At 45.4% G+C, this 19,054-nt stretch overlaps 1 protein-coding gene across 2 annotated transcripts in view; it reads right to left on the bottom strand.

Moving 5' to 3' along the window:
• The window catches only part of CLIC5 (chloride intracellular channel 5), a 112,700-nt gene extending 96,099 nt beyond the window's left edge, over positions 1-16,601 (bottom strand). For both annotated transcript variants that reach the window (XM_011960300.1, XM_011960301.1), the window contains exon 1: positions 16,191-16,601. In XM_011960300.1, the coding sequence (XP_011815690.1) occupies positions 16,191-16,253 (63 nt within the window). In that variant the 5' untranslated portion in view covers positions 16,254-16,601. The remainder of the gene's footprint in view (positions 1-16,190) is intronic.
• Between the last annotated feature and the right edge of the window lie 2,453 nt (positions 16,602-19,054).

The following is a 19,054-nucleotide window of genomic DNA, read 5'->3' as shown; positions in this document are numbered from 1 at the left end:
GTGAATATGGCAACTCCCACTGAAGGCAGCTCCTCCAACCTAATCACCGTTTACAGCAAAGGCCAAACCCACAGCTCCAGGCATCATGCCACATTCAGTTCAACTCCGTCTTAGTGGGGTACCTAGGTCAGGGGTCAACCCACACCTGTTTTTGTAGATGAGGTGTTACTAGAACACAGGTATGTCCATTTGTTTACATATTGTCTACAGCTGCTTTTATACTACAATGGCATAGTTGGGTAGCTGCAACAGAGACTGTATAGCCTTTAAGGTCTAAGACATTCACCCTGTGACTCTTTACAGAGAACATTTGCTGACCTCAACCTAGGCTACGGGAGCTCCAAGGCCCTTCACCGAGTATACTGTAAACTCCCTGAGAGCAGAGTCTTTTTGGAACTTCCCATGGGACCTTACACAGTGAGGTACACAGGAGAATCAAAGAATCAACTTTTAGAGCTGAAAGGGACCTCGGGTATCATTTTATCCAATCCTTTTATTTCAGAGATGAAGAAACCCAAGCTGCCAGTCGAAAATAACAGAATGGCAGAAAGCAGAACCAAAAATCAAGTTTCCTGAACTCCACTGTAATGCTCTATTACTTGACAATTGGTGAATATAAAATAAATGCAAAGATGGGTATGGATTTACACAGCAATATCATTTGCTGGGTACACAGTGTGTGCCAAATACTATGTGGATGTGGCTATTTCAGTTTTGGACCTCAAATCTCAGGAGCAAAGTGTATTCATATAATATGAATACATATTATATATATACATAAAATGTATATGTGCATCCTGTATATTATATGTCTGTGTATACAATTGACTCTTGCAAAACACAAGTTTGAACTGCACAGACCCACTTATACATGGATAAGTATAAGTGAATCTTCCACCTCTGTCATCCCTGAGAGAATAAGGCCAACCCCTTCTCTTCCTCCTCCTCCTCCTACTCAGCCTACTCATTGTGAAGATGAGGAGGATGAAGACTTATTATAACCCACTTCCACTTAATGAATAGTAAATCTATTTTCTCTTCCTTATGGTTTTCTTAATAACATTTTTGTTTATCCCCTTACTGTATTGTAAGAATACCATATATAATGCATACAACCTACAAAATGTGTGTTGCTTATTCATGTTATCAGTAAGGCTTCCCATCAGTAGTAGGCTATTAGTAGTTAAGATTTTAGGAAGTCAAAAGTTATGCATGGATTTTCAACTTGTATGGAGGGGTTGGTGTCCCTAACTCCTATGTTGTTTGAAGGTTAACTGTATATACATAATACACACACATACTGTGTATGTCTGTGTAATAATAAGAAGATGGTGCACATGCTCCTTTGAAGGAGACAGCCACCATGAGGGGAGGATCCATCTGATTTGTGACTTCAGGATCAGCGTTTTCAGTTGTTAACACCTGTTCATCTGAACCCAGCTGATGGGAAGTCAGTACCAATCCCAAGGAGCAGAGCCATGACACAGATTGTCTTTGTCTTCCATCCCCGGTGTATTGGTTCGTTCTCATGCTGCTATGAAGAAATACCCAAGACTGGGTAATTTACAAAGAAAAGAGGTTTAATTGACTCACCGTTCTGCATGGCTGGGGAGACCTCAGGAAACTTTCAAGCATGGCAGAAGGCACCTCTTCACAGGGCAGCAGGAGAGAGTATGAGTGACAGCAGGAGAAACGCCAGATGCTTATAAAACCATCAGACTTGTGAGACTCACTTACTATCACGAGAACAGCATGGGGGAAACCACCCCCAAGATTCAATTACCTCCCACTGGATCTCTCCCTTGACACATGGGGATTATTACAATTCGAGGTGAGATTTGGGAGGGGACACAGAACCAAACCATATCACAGGGTCTCTTTTTCCAGCTCTTCATTGACCATCCCCCATGTCACAAACCTCTCATCAACTAGGTGCATCTGATAACCACTCTTTGAAATAAAGCCTGGGTATTCCTTCACTCCACAGTGTTCACCAACAAGCCACTCCCTTTGAGAGGCATTTTTCTCCCACTCTGGAATGAAAGGTGCCTCGCCCTAGTTAGAGCAATTATTGGCACACAGATGGAAAATGTTTTCTTAGGAGTGTTAGGCCTAGATAAGCCTCTTATCAGCCTTTAGGGTGACCTAAACTGGGAGAGGAACCAGAAGAGATAGTCCATGGTTTTTCTCCAGCAGTGTCCTTACTCTCCTGGGGGAGGTGGGTACCAAGAGAAGGTCTTGGGGTCTTGCCAGGGTGGAGAGCCTGGTGTCCCTCTATCACCTGCTCTGGAATCTGACCTGGCAACAGATCTACGAGAGAGAGAGGAGAAGAGGTGGATGGCTTTCTCCTCTTTCTCTGCCTGAGCTTAGCTGGGCCTCTCCCCTCATGTTGCACACTTGAATTGAACCCCAACTTCTTCCCTGCCTGTACTGCCAAACTCTGCTCATTGCCTTCCTGATACCATGTCCCTTGGCTTGGAGCTCCCATAGCCTCATTCTTGTCCTCCCCCTACAGTCCTTCCAAATACCCAGTGGCTGCCACTTTCCCAGACCCCCAGGCTGCAAGTTCTGCCAGGGCCCAACTGACTTCCCCCACAAGACCCAGGGCCTGGCACCTGGTAGACTTCAGTAAACAGCTGCCACATGGGAAAGTGCATTTCAAGCACCTTGACTTCATTCTTATTGTCTTTAATTATGAACATACATTAAAGGGTTTTGGAGTTAGTCAGACCTGGCTTTGAACCCCAACTCTGCCACTTTCCATGGGACCCTGAGCAAAACACCTAACCTTTCAGAAGCCAGATTTCGCATGTAAAACAATCACAATATATCTAAAGGAGTAGGGATACTAGATTAAACAGAGTGTCACCACTATGTCTGGTGCATGGGAGAGAGATGCTCTACAAATTGTATCTATTATAATCCTTCCCTGATCCTGCTACCCTTGAGCATGCCATGTGTCTCAGAATGACTCGGAAAGTCCTAGCAGTGAGGCTGGACACCCCTCCCCTCCCCCGCCAAGGAGTAAACTCAGCAGCAGCTTTATTCTCACCCCTGCTTTCAGTCTCCTATGTGGTGCTATAACAGCCTAACTTGTCTGGGCCTTGAGGAGGAATGAAGCTGCTAGAATCCTGCGAGGACTTGATGGAATCCACCGAATTCCATGGACAATATTATAAAATGTTTTAGATTTATTGTTATATCTCACCTTTATAGTGCCTGGTGAATAGTCTGTAATTTTTTTTTTTTTTTTATTGTGGGACTCTGCCATACATATCTGTAAATGAGCCTAGGTCTTAGTAATGGAAGAAGAGTCGACTGGAATAGACATAAGATTTCTCTCAAGTCAAGGGCTTCATCCTTTCAAAGATGATTTTCAAAGCTTACTCTAGAATCCCGACTGACGCACTTGGGCCAATGCCACCTCTTGGGCAAACTGGCCAGGGGACAAAATCTGCTCTTGGTGGCCACCCCCACAATGCACAATGGGTACACTTTTTTTTCTCAGTGGCATGCGATACTCCTGATCTCTCTTACCTGCTTCCTTCTGGTCCTCTTCCTTCTGCCTAGTGACCTGATAAAGTAATCCCAGCTAATGTGTCAGCTGGGGCTACTGCATCCATAGGTAGCCCACTATGAGTAGCATATGTATATTGTTTAAAGGACCTCTAAGAAACATTCCTTAATCCAAAGGGGTTGATCAAAGAATGGGACTTCATGTCACTATGGCAGAGAAGTGGGAAGGAGACTCTAGAACAGGTGGGTCTTTGGGCAGCTCTAACTCACCCTATCTGGTAATTGCCCTGCTTGCTTGTCCTAAGTGTTGGAATCTGACCTTGACCTCGGACTATTCATTGCCGTCTGTGGAGAATTAAAGAAAGGCAAAACCTTGGTCATCTCACTCTTGCTCACCATTGGAAAAATGCCTTCTGATTTAGTGCAGCAATTTCTCCTTATTAAGCTACAAGGGGCTGGGTAAAATGAGGCAGGAAAGAGCACAGATTCTGATGCCAGGGGATGAAGCTTGAAGCCAGGCTCTACAATGTTCTAGCTCTGTGCATTTATCCAGAGGGGACTCAGTCTGACCTTCAGCTTCCTCATCTGTAAATTGGGAATAGTACCAAGACCTACTCCATGGAATTCAAGGAATCGGTGTAACTAAGGTGTTCAGAATAGCAGTTTGCCACTGTTGCTGTTATTCAGTTTCCAAACTGATTCTCTGACTTCTGAAAATGCAGAGACACCACTCATGGGACCAAAGAGGATTGGGGTTTGAAGACTGGTTTTTCTGTATCATAAACCACTTCAGTGTTCCTCTGTCTCACCTACCCTTTGTCCTCTTCCATCCCCACTATCTCTTTCTCAACATTCTCCTCTTCAAGAACCTTATACTTTGAGGATGGGGATGAGTAGCTTTGCAAAAACAACACCACCACCACCAACAAAACAGTAAACAAGGCTGCAACTGTTTGTATAATTCCACGGGCCATGGAGCAGAACCTAAGGCTAAAGGTCACTGTATAAAATGACTGAGGTGCTATATATCTCAGGGTGACCTGAAAGCAGTAGAAGACCACTTGCCTACCAAATCTCTCCTACATTTGAATGTCACAGGGCTTTAAATTTCCACTGTTAGACTCACCCTTGTGGGTTTTGGATACTTCCACGGGCCCTGGTTAGGTTAAGGACAGTGTTCCCTCAACTAGGCTGGGCACAAGAATCACTGGCAGAACTTGTTAAATTGCAGATATCTGGGACCTCCTTCCCTCAAGACACTGATTCATACATTTGGGCTGGAGTTTGGAAAATGCCCCAGGTGGTTCTTATGCTTGTACAAGACTGGGAAACCCTGTTCTGGTGGAGAGTGGTGAGGTATGGAGTTCGGATCTCCATGTTTCTAAGTTTGTACAGAGGAACCCATCATGCAGCCCCTGAGAAGTCACCTGGTATGTGAGAGAATTAACTATCTTCCTGCCTTAAAGGATAAGAGACTCAGAAATGCTTCAAAAAACTGTATGCACACAGAAGGAACCATTTTAACAGAATATGGGAAATAACCCTGGGAAAAGGAATGCAAGAATAGCTTCAATATCAGGTGGAAGCCGTTGAAGTTGATCTAGCAGATGGGGAATAGATGTGATAAAGGGGAAGATTCTTCTTTAGGAAGATTAAGTGGACAGTATTAAGCATGGTGAACAAGAGGCGAGAGAGGCTGCAGGTGGGATGCCAGCTTGTAGTAGAAAACAAGAATACATAACTTAGTTTCTATGGTAGAGACTAGCTCCAAACCTGCTGCTTCCTTTCTCTCCTTGGAACACAGTTAGATGACACTTCCCAGCTTCCCCTACACAGAGGAATAGCCACAGGATTGAGCTCTGGACTATGGAAAGTGGGTGGAAGTGATGCGACAATGCAAACCTACCATGCTGTCCTCCAACTTCAATCTTCCCTGTGCTGGCTGACGGTAGAGAGCCCAGTAGAGGAGTTGGCAGTCCCATAGGGTGGCAGAACTACAGTGTGCAGGGAGGCCACTCACCAAACACTGCATTAAGCTACTGTGTGAACAAGTTGGCAGGTTGCTGTTTCAGCAGTTGGCCTATACTGGCCAGGACAGTGCCTGACATATGAACAGTGAAGGCTGTAGTTTGCAAAAGGGGTTCATGTTTCTTATCCTATTTGACTTCATATTAATAATCCTGCCACACAATCAGATCCCTGTTATATTCACAAAGTACCTGAATGAGGAAAGGCCACATAACTTTCCCTACACAGCTCCCCTCTCCCAGAGCCTGCCCAGAACCCTCAATTCTACAAGAAAAACCTGAGGCATTTGTGACAAAGGGCCACGGACATATGGCTCCTTTGGTTTCAGGGGCAAATTCCAAAGACACTGCTGTCTCTAGATTTTATGCTATGACTATAAAATGCCGTAGAGAGCAAATGTGCAAATGAATAAAAGGCAGGTGAGACGGCCCCTCGCCTTCACCCTCGGTGTTGATGGGGCCCATGCACTCTGGCAGCATTAGGAAGCAGAAGTGGACATTGACAGGAGAGGAGCCTTGGGCTGGATCGAGAAACCTCTATCTGTTGCCATGACAACCTCCCAAATTGAATGTTTAAGAGAGTAGCTGGGACATGGTGTTTACTTCGTCTCTATTCTAGGTAATGGGTTCCCAGTTGGACTCCATTCATTGCACATCCTCCCCTCCTTCCCCTTTTGTGTTATTTCTCCTCCAGTCAGACACTTGTTTCTTTTGCCCCTTACTATAGAATAATGTTAAACAAAAGTAGAAAAGAAACCATCAACCCAAGGTCCATAGAGGTTGATATAGGATGTGGGGTAACCAGCACCAAACTTCAACACCAAAGCCGGTGGGTAACCCAAGACGTGCTGCAAAGGCCTCCCATGCCAAAACACCCCTCCTCAGATGCAGGGCCAGGTGCACCATGTTTAGATAATTAAGCACTTCCCTCTTAAACTAAAGTTGCTCCATAGGTAGGTAGGGGCACAGCACAGCAATCTTCCACTTTATAAACAAAAGTCTGGATGCCCCAGCTGCCATCAGAGATGCTTCATGATACGATCTGTTAGAGTCTGAATGTTGGTGTTTCCCCAGAATTCTTATGTTAAAATTTCATCTCTAAGGTGATGGCATTAGCAGGTGGGGACTTTTGGAGGTGATTAGGTCACGAGGGCAGAGCCCTCGCAAATGGGATTAGTGTCCTCTTGAGGGGCTGAAGAGAATAGAGTTCTCCTCCTCCACCATGTGAGAACCCAGTGAGAAGGTGCCAGCTATGAACCAAATAGTGGCCCTCACCAGACACCAAATCTGCTGGTGTGCTGATAGACTCCCCAGCCTCCAGGACTGTGAGAAATAAATTTCTGTTGTTTATAAGCTACCTAGTTCATGGTATTTTGTCATAGCAGCTCAAACATATTAGGACAGAGGGACAGAGCCTATATATATATATATATATATATATATATATACACAGAGTCTTGCCCTGTCACCCAGCCTGGGGTGCAATGACGTTATCTCGGCCCACTGCAGCTTCCACCTCCCTGGTTCAAGTGATTCTCCTGCCTCAGCCTCCTAAGTAGTTGGGAATACAGGCGTGTACCACCATTCCCAGCTAATTTTTTGTATCTTTAGTAGAGATGGGGGTTTCACCATAATGGCCAGGAAACTCTTGACTTCGTGATCCACACACCTCGGCCTCCCAAAGTGCTGGGATTACAGACATGAGCCACTGCGCCTGGCCCCTTGCTTATATTTTTATCTGCCTTCCCGATATCCATTCACACCCTCTTCACCACAACCAAGCAGAGCTCTGAGTTTGCATTTATTTCCTACCTCTTATTGCTTGATCACCTTGGCTAACTCCTCATGTGCCTCATTCCTCCTTCTCAAATGACTTCTTTTTTTTAACTTTTTTTTTCTTTTTTCTTTTTCTTTTTCTTTTTTTTTGAGACAGAGTCTTGCTCTGTCACCAGGCTGGAGTGCAGTGGTACAAACTCAGTTCTCTGCAACCTCCACCTCCCAGGTTCAAGCGATTCCCCTGCCTCAGTCTCCTGAGTAGCTGGGACTATAGGCGCATGCCACCATGCCTGGCTAATTTTTTGTGTTTTAGTAGAGACGGCGTTTCACCATGTTGGCCAGGATGGTCTCGATCTCCTGATGTGATCCGCCCGCCTCGGCCTCCCAAAGTGCTGAGATTACAGTCGTCGTGAGCCACCGCGCCCAGCCCCCAAAGACATTTCTTCAAGCGTGGCCTTATTTCTGTACTCCTTCTCCATGCTCCCTCCTCTGGGGAACCTCCTCTGTCAACTGTAGCTCTGAGCAGAAGTTCAGATAAACATCCCTAGTCCTGACCCCCTCTCATCCTCAGCTCTGATTCTCCAGCATTCTAAGGAACATCTGCACGGGACTGACCTGCCAGTACTTCAAATTAAACCATTCCAAATCCAAATGATTTTCATGAACAGCAACTCCCTTCCTCACAGGATATATAGGCTTTCAGAGTCAAAAGGAAACTTAAAGCTCAGTTTGTCTGTACTCTTCAGTTGACAATATCTTAGACAGTAATGGTCAAGCCCATCAAAGATATCACTGTTCTTGATGTGGACATTAATCTATCCAGGGGTGAATGTACCAGGAAATTGCTGAGTCTTCGGTGTTGGTGCCCTTAATACACAGTATTTGCACAGGCTTCTTCCAAGGCATGCACCTAATTTTGTATTCATTTCTCTATTCCACAACACACTCTGTCTTTCGGCCCTCGTTTGGACTCATGTGGCCTCATGATGGGACCACTGGGATAGCCTCCTCACTGACTTCTGCCTCAGGGCTCTCCTTATTCCAACATGGTCACAGTGAATGCAGCCCTAATAGCAATGGCAAAAACAGCAGCAGCTCACATTTTATCTCACTACTCTTCCTTAAACCCACATAGTATGTACCCCAAAATGTTAGATTGTGAACTTATCTCATCAGAGAAGGTCAGATTGGATGACTTCTGGAAGCTTTTCCAAATAATAAATTCTATGGTTTTATGAATGTTGATCACATTTTATGGAAAAATAGACTTAATCTTAAAGCAAGTCACGCAACCAGTGTGTGGCAGACCTGGAATCCAGGTCTTCTTTCTTCTGTATTTTTTTTTTCATTTGCACAAATTTCTGGGGTATATGAGCAATTTTATTACATGCATAGATTATGTAGTGGTAAAGTCAGGACTTTTATGGTATCCATCATACTTTGAGTTCATTGATCTTCCCACTAAAGCACAAAGTCCGGCTATGAATCTTTCTAAACATAACCCAAATCAATCTCCTATTGTGTGTAGACACTTTCAGTTACTCCCTGCTACTTACAAGGGAGCAGATACCACTTACCTCCTATTCAAGGCCCCCTCCTTCTGCTGTTGTTGGCTTTTTTGCTGTCCTATTTCCAATTGCTCCTTCCATATACCACTTGCTTCATCCAACCCCACGTACCCATAAGCTCTGAGCATCCTCATCTCCACACCTTTGCTGGACCTGACATGGTTGCTCACTTTTGGTCACCTCTGAATCCTGATCATTCTTCAAGACATAATTCAGGTCCCACCCTACCCAAAGCTGGGCCTGGAAGCACCATTTGGGCCACACTGGTCCCATCATATGCATGACTCATTTCATTCCTGTCCCTCATGTACCACTGCTGCTTGTTTGCATTGCACTCCTCAGTGGCACCCTCACGAGCTGCTGGGAGCTCGTCTTCTTCTCTGATCTCCCCCAGTCCCCTTCAGCTTTCACAGAGCCTGGCACAGAGTAGGTGCTCTGTAAGTATTTTCATATATTGATTGATTGGTTATCTTTTATCCCCTAACTCCCTATATTCTTTATCTTACTATCTCCTTCATGCATTGCCATTTAAAATTATGTGTCACTCCTATATAATAAAAAATATACAAAGGAAGAAAAGAAAAATTGCAAAAGAAAGGTCAAAAGCATTTCTTTCCTCCCTTTTCTGGTTTATCTGAGGTCAATCTGGAGTGATTCATGTGAACCAGCATATTGTCTCGGCCTCCTCCATCCTGTGAAATGCTTGTTTCAAGTAGGGACTGGACCATATTTTGTCCTTTTGATGCTCCACTGAGTAGTTCAGCCCTATTTACTTATGGTTTGCACCAGTGGTTCTCAGTCTCTGATGGGCTTCAGAATCTCCAGCAGGTAGCTTTTTAAGCATACAAATGCCTGGGCCTCACCCCACCCTCCTAAATCTGAATCTCTATAGGCAGGATCTGGGCAGGTACAAGTGAAGAAGGCATGTGCAGTGACTCTTTCATGCCCCAAAGGCTGAGAACCACCAGCCTACCCATGGTTTACCTCCAGTGCTACAATAAAGGGGTTTCAAAGACTCTTCCAATGCCAGCAGAGCTAGAGAGAACTTCTAGAAGTTAACAATTCCATTTCTTTTTACAGGGAAGAACTCATTTCAGTTCAGACAGTAGGCTATTTATCTTATTTGTCCTTAAAGAATTTCACATCTCAGAATTAAGATACTTCTTGAAAGGAAAGACACATTTCCAAAGCAGGTTGTCATTTAGGGAACTGGAAGAGAAATGTCCCTGACTGTTGGAGCTGACCCCTCAGAACACAAGCAGTGTTAGATTTAAGACACCCTCGGTAGAGAGAGCCCTTTACAGACCTACATCTTAGGAAACTCATGCTTAACCACTTTGCTTCTTTACTATCTCTAGTTCCTCCAGTCTTGACAGCACATACAACTCAAGATGTGTTCTGGGTAATAGTTTTTTAATAGATACCAGAGAGCGAGAGCCTACAACGCTTCCCTCATAATACTGAGAGACAATATTTGTGCGTGTGTGAGTATTTTTGATGAGAGCACCTATGGCTATGCATAACTGGAAGATTGTTGAGAAGGGGGTAGGAAAATCTGCAAAGAGAACCAGGGATCCTCTTGAAAACAAAGAGGATCCTGTACCCTGTCCCTGCTACCAGGAGCCTTGGGGAAGCAGTTATGTAGGAGCTTTCTTAGAAGAGGGAGCAACTGACAGGAGGAATCAACTTCCCTTCAGTTTGAAGAACCCCATGGGTCAGGGATCTGCACCCACCCCGCAGTCAGGTCAACTACATTACTCCAGACATGGGCTCTAGTGGGCTCCAGCTTGTGGAGCAGCGGTCCAGTCCAAGGCAGTCAGATCCAGTGGTAGTTGCACTGTACTTCAGCTGCCATTGGTCTGCAGCAATGAGACATACTGCTTGTGTTCTCAGGGGTCAGCTCCAACAATTGGGAACATTTCTCTTCCAGTTCCCTGACTGACCTGCTTTGGAAACTTACATTTTCTTTCAAGAAGCATCTTGATTCTGAGATGTGAGATTCAACTGGTAGGACTGAGCCTCTGACTTCTTGTAAACATCAATGGAGGGAGGCCCAAGGGCTTTACCTTTACTTATTGGGCTACATGGAGCCTACAGAGGAAGTCTTACTAATAGCCCAGATCCATACTCAGCTCGAAATGCGCACACCAACTCCATGAGAGACGTGCTGCTGCTATTATCATTGCACTGGTTAAAAAAAAAATCTGTGGTCCAGAGAGGTCAAGCAGCCCATCCTGGCCAACACGTTGGTGAACCACAGCCTGACACCAAAGTCTCACTCTTCCACCACGTCTCTTGCCACTACTAACATGGGCCCAGCAGCTGACAACTCAAAGGGAACCAAGAATGAGAAGTTTTTGACCTAACTGACTGTCTAAATTGACAGACGCTTTGTCTTGCATGGAGGGGGCCAATAAACGCCCAAAGAGACAACATAAGTCATCAGGGAGGCAGGAGCTGATACCCCTGGCAGTGGGCATCAGCCTCTGCAGACCCAGTTCTCACTCCCACCACCCTTTGATGCACTTCAGATATGCATCATACAACCGTTGAGGCCAGCACTCCAGGCACATGTTACCAGCAGAAGAAGCACTCACTGCCATAGCAGGGCAGGCAAATTTGTGTATTGCATTATTGACTACAGATCAAAACCTGGAGATAGTGGGAAAGAAAAACACAGTAGCTTAACATGATGAAGGGAACTTTAAAAACCTAGTGAGCTCATGCTTAGGCAAGCTGCCCAAGGTGACCAGGCAGTCACAGCAGCTCAGGGACATAGAGGCGACACCACAAGATCTGATCCTATCTATTCTGGACGTCAGATGATCACACCACGAGTCACCACAACTTGTATTGCACCCTGCACCACTCAGAACATTTTGGGCCACTCAATAAATGAAATAACTAGTCGTTTCCATCAGACAATTAGCAGGACTCTGTTTTACTTCCCGCATGCTGAATTGATGATTATTTGACTAGACCAACCCTATACACGATTGTTCTGGAGTCCTGTGGATAGGGCTTAATAGTTCGTCAGCATCTGTTAACTGGGCACCGATTGGATGCTAGATTTCTATCAACAACACTCCTGACTGTGATGCCCTGAGGCTGTTAGAAGCTCTGGACATTTAATCAGCATTAGCAAGGCCACCTATGTCAGCGGTGGCAGAAGCTGCCTGTTATTGGACCTGCCTCTGATTATGACTCAGTGACTCTCTACCAGGGCTGCACACTGGGGTCACCTGAGAGTGGATATGAAAATACTGTTTCAGGATCCTACACACAGAGACACTGATGTAATCGCCTTGAGGAGCAAACTACCATCAGAAGTTTTAAAATCTCTCTCAATGGTTTGAATAGGTAGCGAAGGCTGAGAGCCACTGGTTTCTGTTGAAACCTCAGTTCCTGGCGCAAGAGACATTCGTGGCGAGTTTGTCTGTATCATAGTCACTTCTGGGGTCCTGGGGTGAGACTGGGAGTGGAGGAAGCAATGAAAATGGGTGGAATGCCTTGATCTAACCTACACAGCACATCCTGTGTTTGTCTTTTCAAATTGCTTTCTGTTTTGCTTTTACTTCCTTGCTCTATTTCTTTCAATAAACCACACTCACTGCCATTATCTCTAGCCTGTTGTCCTCCCCTTATGATCAAAGTCCAAGCTACATATGATCTCATTTACTCTCAAAATATCCCTGCAAGTGAGGAAGGAGCCAAGCCTTTGTTTCCCAAGGCAAATCAGGGACGTGGCACATCCAGAAAGGTTCAGTCTGGCGTGGGACTCATAACGTTACTCAAGTCAGTGTGTTTATAGCAATTTTCAACTTGCAACGTGTTTTCACCTATATGCTCCCTTGGAATCCTCACAGCAAATCTACAATTATAGTATATTCATAACCAGAGTGACCACATGTCCTGATTTGCTCCCAAACTATCCCAGGTTATACCTGTGGCTCCAGCCTAATTATTGATATCGTCCCCTTTTCACTCTCAAAAATGTCTAGGTTTGGACAATAAATTATATGGTCTCCTTACTTATAACACACTCTTGTTTTAAGAGGGGGCCAGTGAGTCTCCTGAAAGTTAAATAATTTGTTAAGGGTCATTTAGCTAATTAGAAGCAGAGGCAAGACTTGAACTCAGGTACTGTGTCTCCAAATCCCTGCCCCATCCACAGGTATTATGGGACATTAGAATCAGAGCTGATGTGATCTAACATTTCTTATTGTAGAAACTAAAAATGTGGGGAAATAATCTCTTAAAAGCCACTGTTAGAATGTTCCCCGAAAGGGAATACTTGGAGTACATAGCAGAAATGGGTTAGTCTCCTTGGAAGCATTCTGTGAACACATTGGAATGGATTAATAACATAAATAATTGTCACCATGATGGCACTTGAAAGCCTAACTTGGCAAAATAAGGTACTAGGCCTGACATAAAGGTGTTAGGAAAAGAGCAAGAAATTCAGAGTCTAAACTGCTAGATTTGAGGACTGGATCTGAATGCTATCTGCTGTCTACCTTTAGGCATTTCACCTACTCTCTGTGAGCACATGTATTGTTCAACAGAACAGGGGAAATCATCATTCTTAGTTCCCTGGGCTGTTACAAGAAGAGCAAACCGCAGCTCATCAAGTGCTCTGACAGCGAGTCTCATGAGGTCCCCGTGAATCCAGTTTATTCGTTTTCTTTATCTCTCACATGAGTGAATCAAACCTTATACAGTTGCTGAGGATCAAATGAGATAAGGTATTTGAACATACTTTTTATGTCCTAATATGCTGCAATCTTTCCTTCTTCTTATCATCATTATCAGCAGTAGTAGTAAGAGATAAGGACTATCAATTGACATGGGAGACAATTATACGTCCTTGTGAAACTCACTGGGTGACTGTGATTTAGAGTGGTACACCCAGTGGAAACAAGAGGTTGGGAGGTCCTTCCAAGGGGGTGTTGAAAATGGCCAAGTCATGACTATAACTGAGTGAAACCCACCCTGCTTGGAAGTCTTCATAAAAACCAACCCACTCTGCCCTGCAGAAAGCGCTTCAGTTACCTGACACCATCAACAAGACCTTTCTTTTTATGGGGAATCATGTACTTCAGAGAAGCTCCAAACTTTGGAAAAGTGTGATTCTGTTCACAATGACATCACTTCCCTCAAATGACACAGTTCAAGTAAGGCCTGGGCAGCATCTTTATTTCACAATATTTCTAGCCTTTATTTGTCCCATTTACTTGTAAATGAGAATTACTAACCTGAAGCTCAAAAAAAAAAAATGGGGTTGAGGGAGGGGTCAAAACAACTTTCATACCTGATGTTTTGATCTCCCCATCAATCTGGTTTTTGAGGTAGCCATGAAGGCCTGCCTGGTTCTCATGGATTGATTTCCTTTAGGGAAAAAACAAATGACAACGCAATCATTTTAGAATTCTTTGGGGAATGCTGCAAATTGTGCAGTAAGGTTGTTATATAAATGGAGAGACTCTCCAACACTGCCAACAAGAAAATTCCAAAGGTGCAGGTAGAATCGGTCTCCACACCAAGGAGTGGGGCAAAGGGCTCCTTTGGCTCTAAAGAACCAATTTGTGTTTCAAATATCTTTCAGGAACTTGACACCTTGAAACTCCCTATTCTCAGGGAATCTGAGTAAGTCCTAGAATCGCTTTCTTCAAGGAGAGCAGCAAGACTCTGTTAAAGCTCTCCCTGTTCACTCCCTAGGCCCCAGGCCTGGCCGCTGGGGTTCAGAACACCCCCTGCTACCCTAAGGTCCAACATTGCCCAGCATCAGATGAGACATGACCTCCTTTATTACCTGGGTCTGCCAGTGGACCTGGAAATCCTGCCTGGTGCGGGGAGTCCCAGAAACCAAAGGAGCAGACAGGGACCACAGTGGGAAGAGAACAGGCTGAAGAAAGCAAGTGTCACTAAATGTCAGGTGTAAGTTTGAAAAATAAACACGAAGAATGTAAAATTCAGCAGAAGAAATTTAACACACCTTGTGGTAGCCTGGGACAATGGAGACAGATCATGTACCAAGTGTAAAGTAAGTCACAGTTCATTTTTATATATTTTAGGAGTCAGAAAGTACCAAGGACCGTGGATTGTTATCACGGTATATGTAGATCTCATACTTTCTGCAAACATCTATTTAATTAGCTTGTAGAAAGGGTTTTTGGGGCAAAATAACATTTTCCCAATTCCAGGGAATATTTACGCCTTTTAAATTCTGCCAGGAGGCCTCTGACAGGCACCAGTGACTCTTCCCTTCTCAACGATCTGCATATTTCTCGGGAAACTTTGCAGTGGGAGGATTTTCCCCCTTTGTGAAAGGTCTTGGCGCCCAGGCAGTCCCCGACTTCCCCTCCCCCAAGTCCTGGCGACTGTTTCTGCTCAGCCCTGGAGGCTACTCTCCCGCAGCCTCAGGTTTCCCTACTTCTGCAGCGTCGGCACCAAGGGCTGATCAAATGTTTCTTTCTCCTTACACCGGCGGACCAGGAAACGGTGCAGAGGCCTCCCCTCCATCCTTCCTCCTACAGGTTGCAAATAAAGTACAGCAGCTCTGACATTAGGCAGTTTCTGTCCAGGTAGCAAGGCGACTTCATTTAAATTTGCACTGTGCTCCTTCATCCCTGTCTGCATCAGGCTGAACGATAGGCTCTCCGTACTACCAAACGCCTAACATTTCCTCGATACTGCCTTGAAAAATTATGATTATGACAAAAATAATAACGTCGGAGAACGGAGAGCTTGTTTTCTGCTTTGCAAGTCACCAAGCAAGGAAACATTTTTGTCTCCTTGGCTTTTATTTTAGGATCTCTGAGCAAAAGAGAGAAAGGGAATTTTACGAAATGTATTTTCGCTTTGCCAAAGATAATTGTGTCAGTAACGTTTCTCTCCCATCCCTCCCCTCCTCCCATTTTAGAGGAAAGGTTCACGGGTCCAGCCAGGTTTCTGCCGCATCCCGACACCTGGAGACATCTTTCAGGACCAGCCCGAATCGCGCCCGGACAGGGCTCTGGACTCGGACTCGCAGCGGTGACAGTGGAGGCGGGGGCGGGGGTTGACAAACTGCAGGTCAACTCTCCGAGAAGATAGCCACCTGCCGGAACCTGCCTTCCTCCATTCCGCCCAGGAGCCTCGCAGCGGGGCGCTGGCCTGCGCAAAGGCCACAGGGGAGCGCAGGGCTCCGCACCGCCCTCCTGGGAGGGTCCGAAGTCCAGTGCACCCCGCGCTCTGGTGCGTGAGCCCGGCGGGAGACGCGGCAGGTGCGGCAGGTGCTGCGGGAGACTGGACTCTGACCTACCTTCACGAAGAGCTCGATCTCGGGGTCCCTGTCGTCCCCGTTAGCTGTCGCCGAGTCTGTCATGCCGTTGGCGCCCGGGGCCACTGTCCCGGGCCGGGAAGGCGCCACCTCCGCAGCGCCTGGGCCAGCACTCTGCGCTCCTGCCGCTGCCCAGCGGGGCCCTTCTTAAGGGCAGTGTTTAATTTTTCATAAAACCATCTATTTCTCCAGCCCTGGCAGCGGGGTCTGAGAGATCAGTGTCCCAGGTGCTTACAAGAAAAGGAGCGAAGCCGGGAGGAGGCAGGGGGCCACGGTGAAAGCCGGGTTAAGGGGATGACAACAGGTCCTGGGAGCAACAAGTGCCGGGCTGCCCGGAGGTGTCACAGGATCCGCGACTGTCAGCGATCCGGCCGCCGCCAACGCGCCCAAAATAGCCGACGGCTGCAGGGCGGGGTCAGCCGGGCGGGGACGCGGCGGGGACACCCCGGGAGCTCCGGCCTGGGCCGGGCCACGGCCCCCGCCCCAAGACCCCGCAGGGCAGAAGGCGGGGACAGAGCTGGCCCTGGCAAAGCCACATGTCCTGGGGGCTGATAATGAGGGGGAGGGAGACAGAGTCGAGGAGAAGGGGAAGGGGAAGAGGAAGGGGAAAAGGGAAGGGGAAGGAAGAGAGGAGATGGCTCTCAAGTCTTCTGTTTCTTTAATAAAGCGTCAGCTTCTTCGAGTTACTCCACTACCAGCGTTACCCACTTGGAAAGCCCTTCCTGTCTTAGCGATGCTCAGAACCCCCACCAAAAGGGGCACTTGCCATCCTTGGCCTGAGCAAAAGGAGAGTAGGTTGCCGGGGAGGGGCAGGGCAGGGGTGGCGCCTGGAGCAGAGGGGTGAGTCAACCGGGTCAGGTTGGGCTCAGGGAAGGATTCATGCCTTTCAGCCTTCTGGGTTTGTTTATTTTTCTTCCCCCTTCTTTCATTTTCTTTCTATTTCTTCCTCTATTTTCTGATCTTACTTCATTCTTGTTCTCTTCTGGTTGTTTTAGTGAAGTAGGATGCAAACACAGAAAAGATGCACATACCTTAGGTGTATGCCTCAATGAATTTTCACAATCGAACCCACCCATGTAACCAGCGCCAGATGAAGAATAAAATGTTAGCAACACCCCTTGAAGCTCCTCCTGCTCTCTCCTCTCTACATCTTTTCTTCCTTCTCCCCTGTCCCAGGGTAACCATTATTCTGGCTTGTGACAGCATAGGATCATTTTGCCTGGAATGTTGGTGTCCTGCTTCTTTCACTCATTACTATGTTTGTGAGAGTCATCCATTGTGCTAAGTGTAGTTGTGTATCATCCGTTTTCACTGACACACTTATTTATTCATTTTCTGTCGATGGACATTTGTGCAGTTGACTATATCATGACTACTCTGTCATGAACATTCTATCAAACATCTTTTGGTTGGATTCACAGACACTTTTCTCTTGGATGTATACTTAGGAGTGGACTTGCCGAGTTGTAGTGTATGAGAATGCTCTCCTTATGTATACACTGCCATAGGTTTTCTAAAGTGGTTGTACCAACAGACATTCCCAGCCTTCATTTCTTTAAAAAATAGTTACTGAATCTTTTGCACCAGAATCTGGTGGAATTCTCTTTGTCTTCTTTGGCTTCTCTTTAATTAATCCTGTTTGTGCTCTGTCTTGCCTTTCTAAAAACATGTATTTGTTTCATAGCTTTATAAAAAAATTCATTGCTTAATAAAAAATAAGTAATAATACTTATTATGTGCTAGGCAAAAATGTTGAGCACTTTACATGTCTGAACTTGTATAATATTTACAAATAGTATAATGATCCCAATTTTACAAGTGGGGAAACTGAGACATGAATTATTTAAGTAACTTACCCCTAGTCATTCAGCTAGGAAATGGTGAAGTCAGGATTTAAACCCAGACAGACTTGAGCCTGTCCTCTCAACTGCTCTGTAAACTGCTTTTCTTAGTGCACACTATGGAAGTCGCTTTGAGAAAATGAAGACATAGTTTTAACGGTCTTAACAGAGATCAAAATCCCTTTCAGAATAATAGTTATATGAAAGGAAAAGTAAGGCTGCCACATGAATTGGGAAGATGAAGGAGCTATACAAGCTATTATGTAAAGATACTATTTATCATGGTTGGGGTGAGGAGAGGAAAAGGCTTCATAGAGCATTTTAGCTGAACCTTCCTGAAAGGTCAGGCATCTGATAGGCAAAGAACAGGGAAAGGCACCCTCACTACCCTTTATTGCAGCTGTTTCTCCACAGACTCTAGTTGCAAATTCCTCCTTCCTGAAGAAAGCAGTCACCAAGCCTAACGTGCAACCCTCTTGGTACATTACAGCTTAATGAAGGTGATGTTTAATTGCTTTCCTCCCACTTGGTTTCAGGCTTACATCACCAAAGCCTTTAGAGAAACGGTCACCTTCACAGTTGTACATTCTGAGCCAATGACTACATACTTTAGGGAAGGACCAAGGTTACAGAGGGAGACTGGTGCCTTCACTGCATGAGGCACAGACTCAAAACATCCCTGCATTGAAGTGTGGGCAATATTCTTAATGGCAACGTGGTAGTAGCAAACAAAATTATATGCATAAAATGCCTTGAGGGTTTTTGTTTTTTGTTTTAATGAAAAATGTGTTACAAGTATTTTAGATCATTTCCTTGACTATGATCTAAACAAGGTGTGGTATGATTTCCCTTTCCTTAATCTCAAACCTATCAGAGTTAACTTTCATTTTATCTTCTCCAAATACCTACTGCTATTGGAAAACTGGACAGATTCCTTTCAAGAACATTTTATAGGAAGTATCTCCCATTTGGACATCCCTGCAGATATCTTATAGTTTTGATATT

The sequence above is a fragment of the Colobus angolensis genome, unplaced genomic scaffold (genome assembly GCF_000951035.1).
Source record: "Colobus angolensis palliatus isolate OR3802 unplaced genomic scaffold, Cang.pa_1.0 Scaffold51, whole genome shotgun sequence".
Lineage (NCBI taxonomy): Eukaryota > Metazoa > Chordata > Mammalia > Primates > Cercopithecidae > Colobus > Colobus angolensis.
Note: the sequence above shows the minus strand (reverse complement) of the source record. Positions and strands in the feature narration are given on the sequence as shown.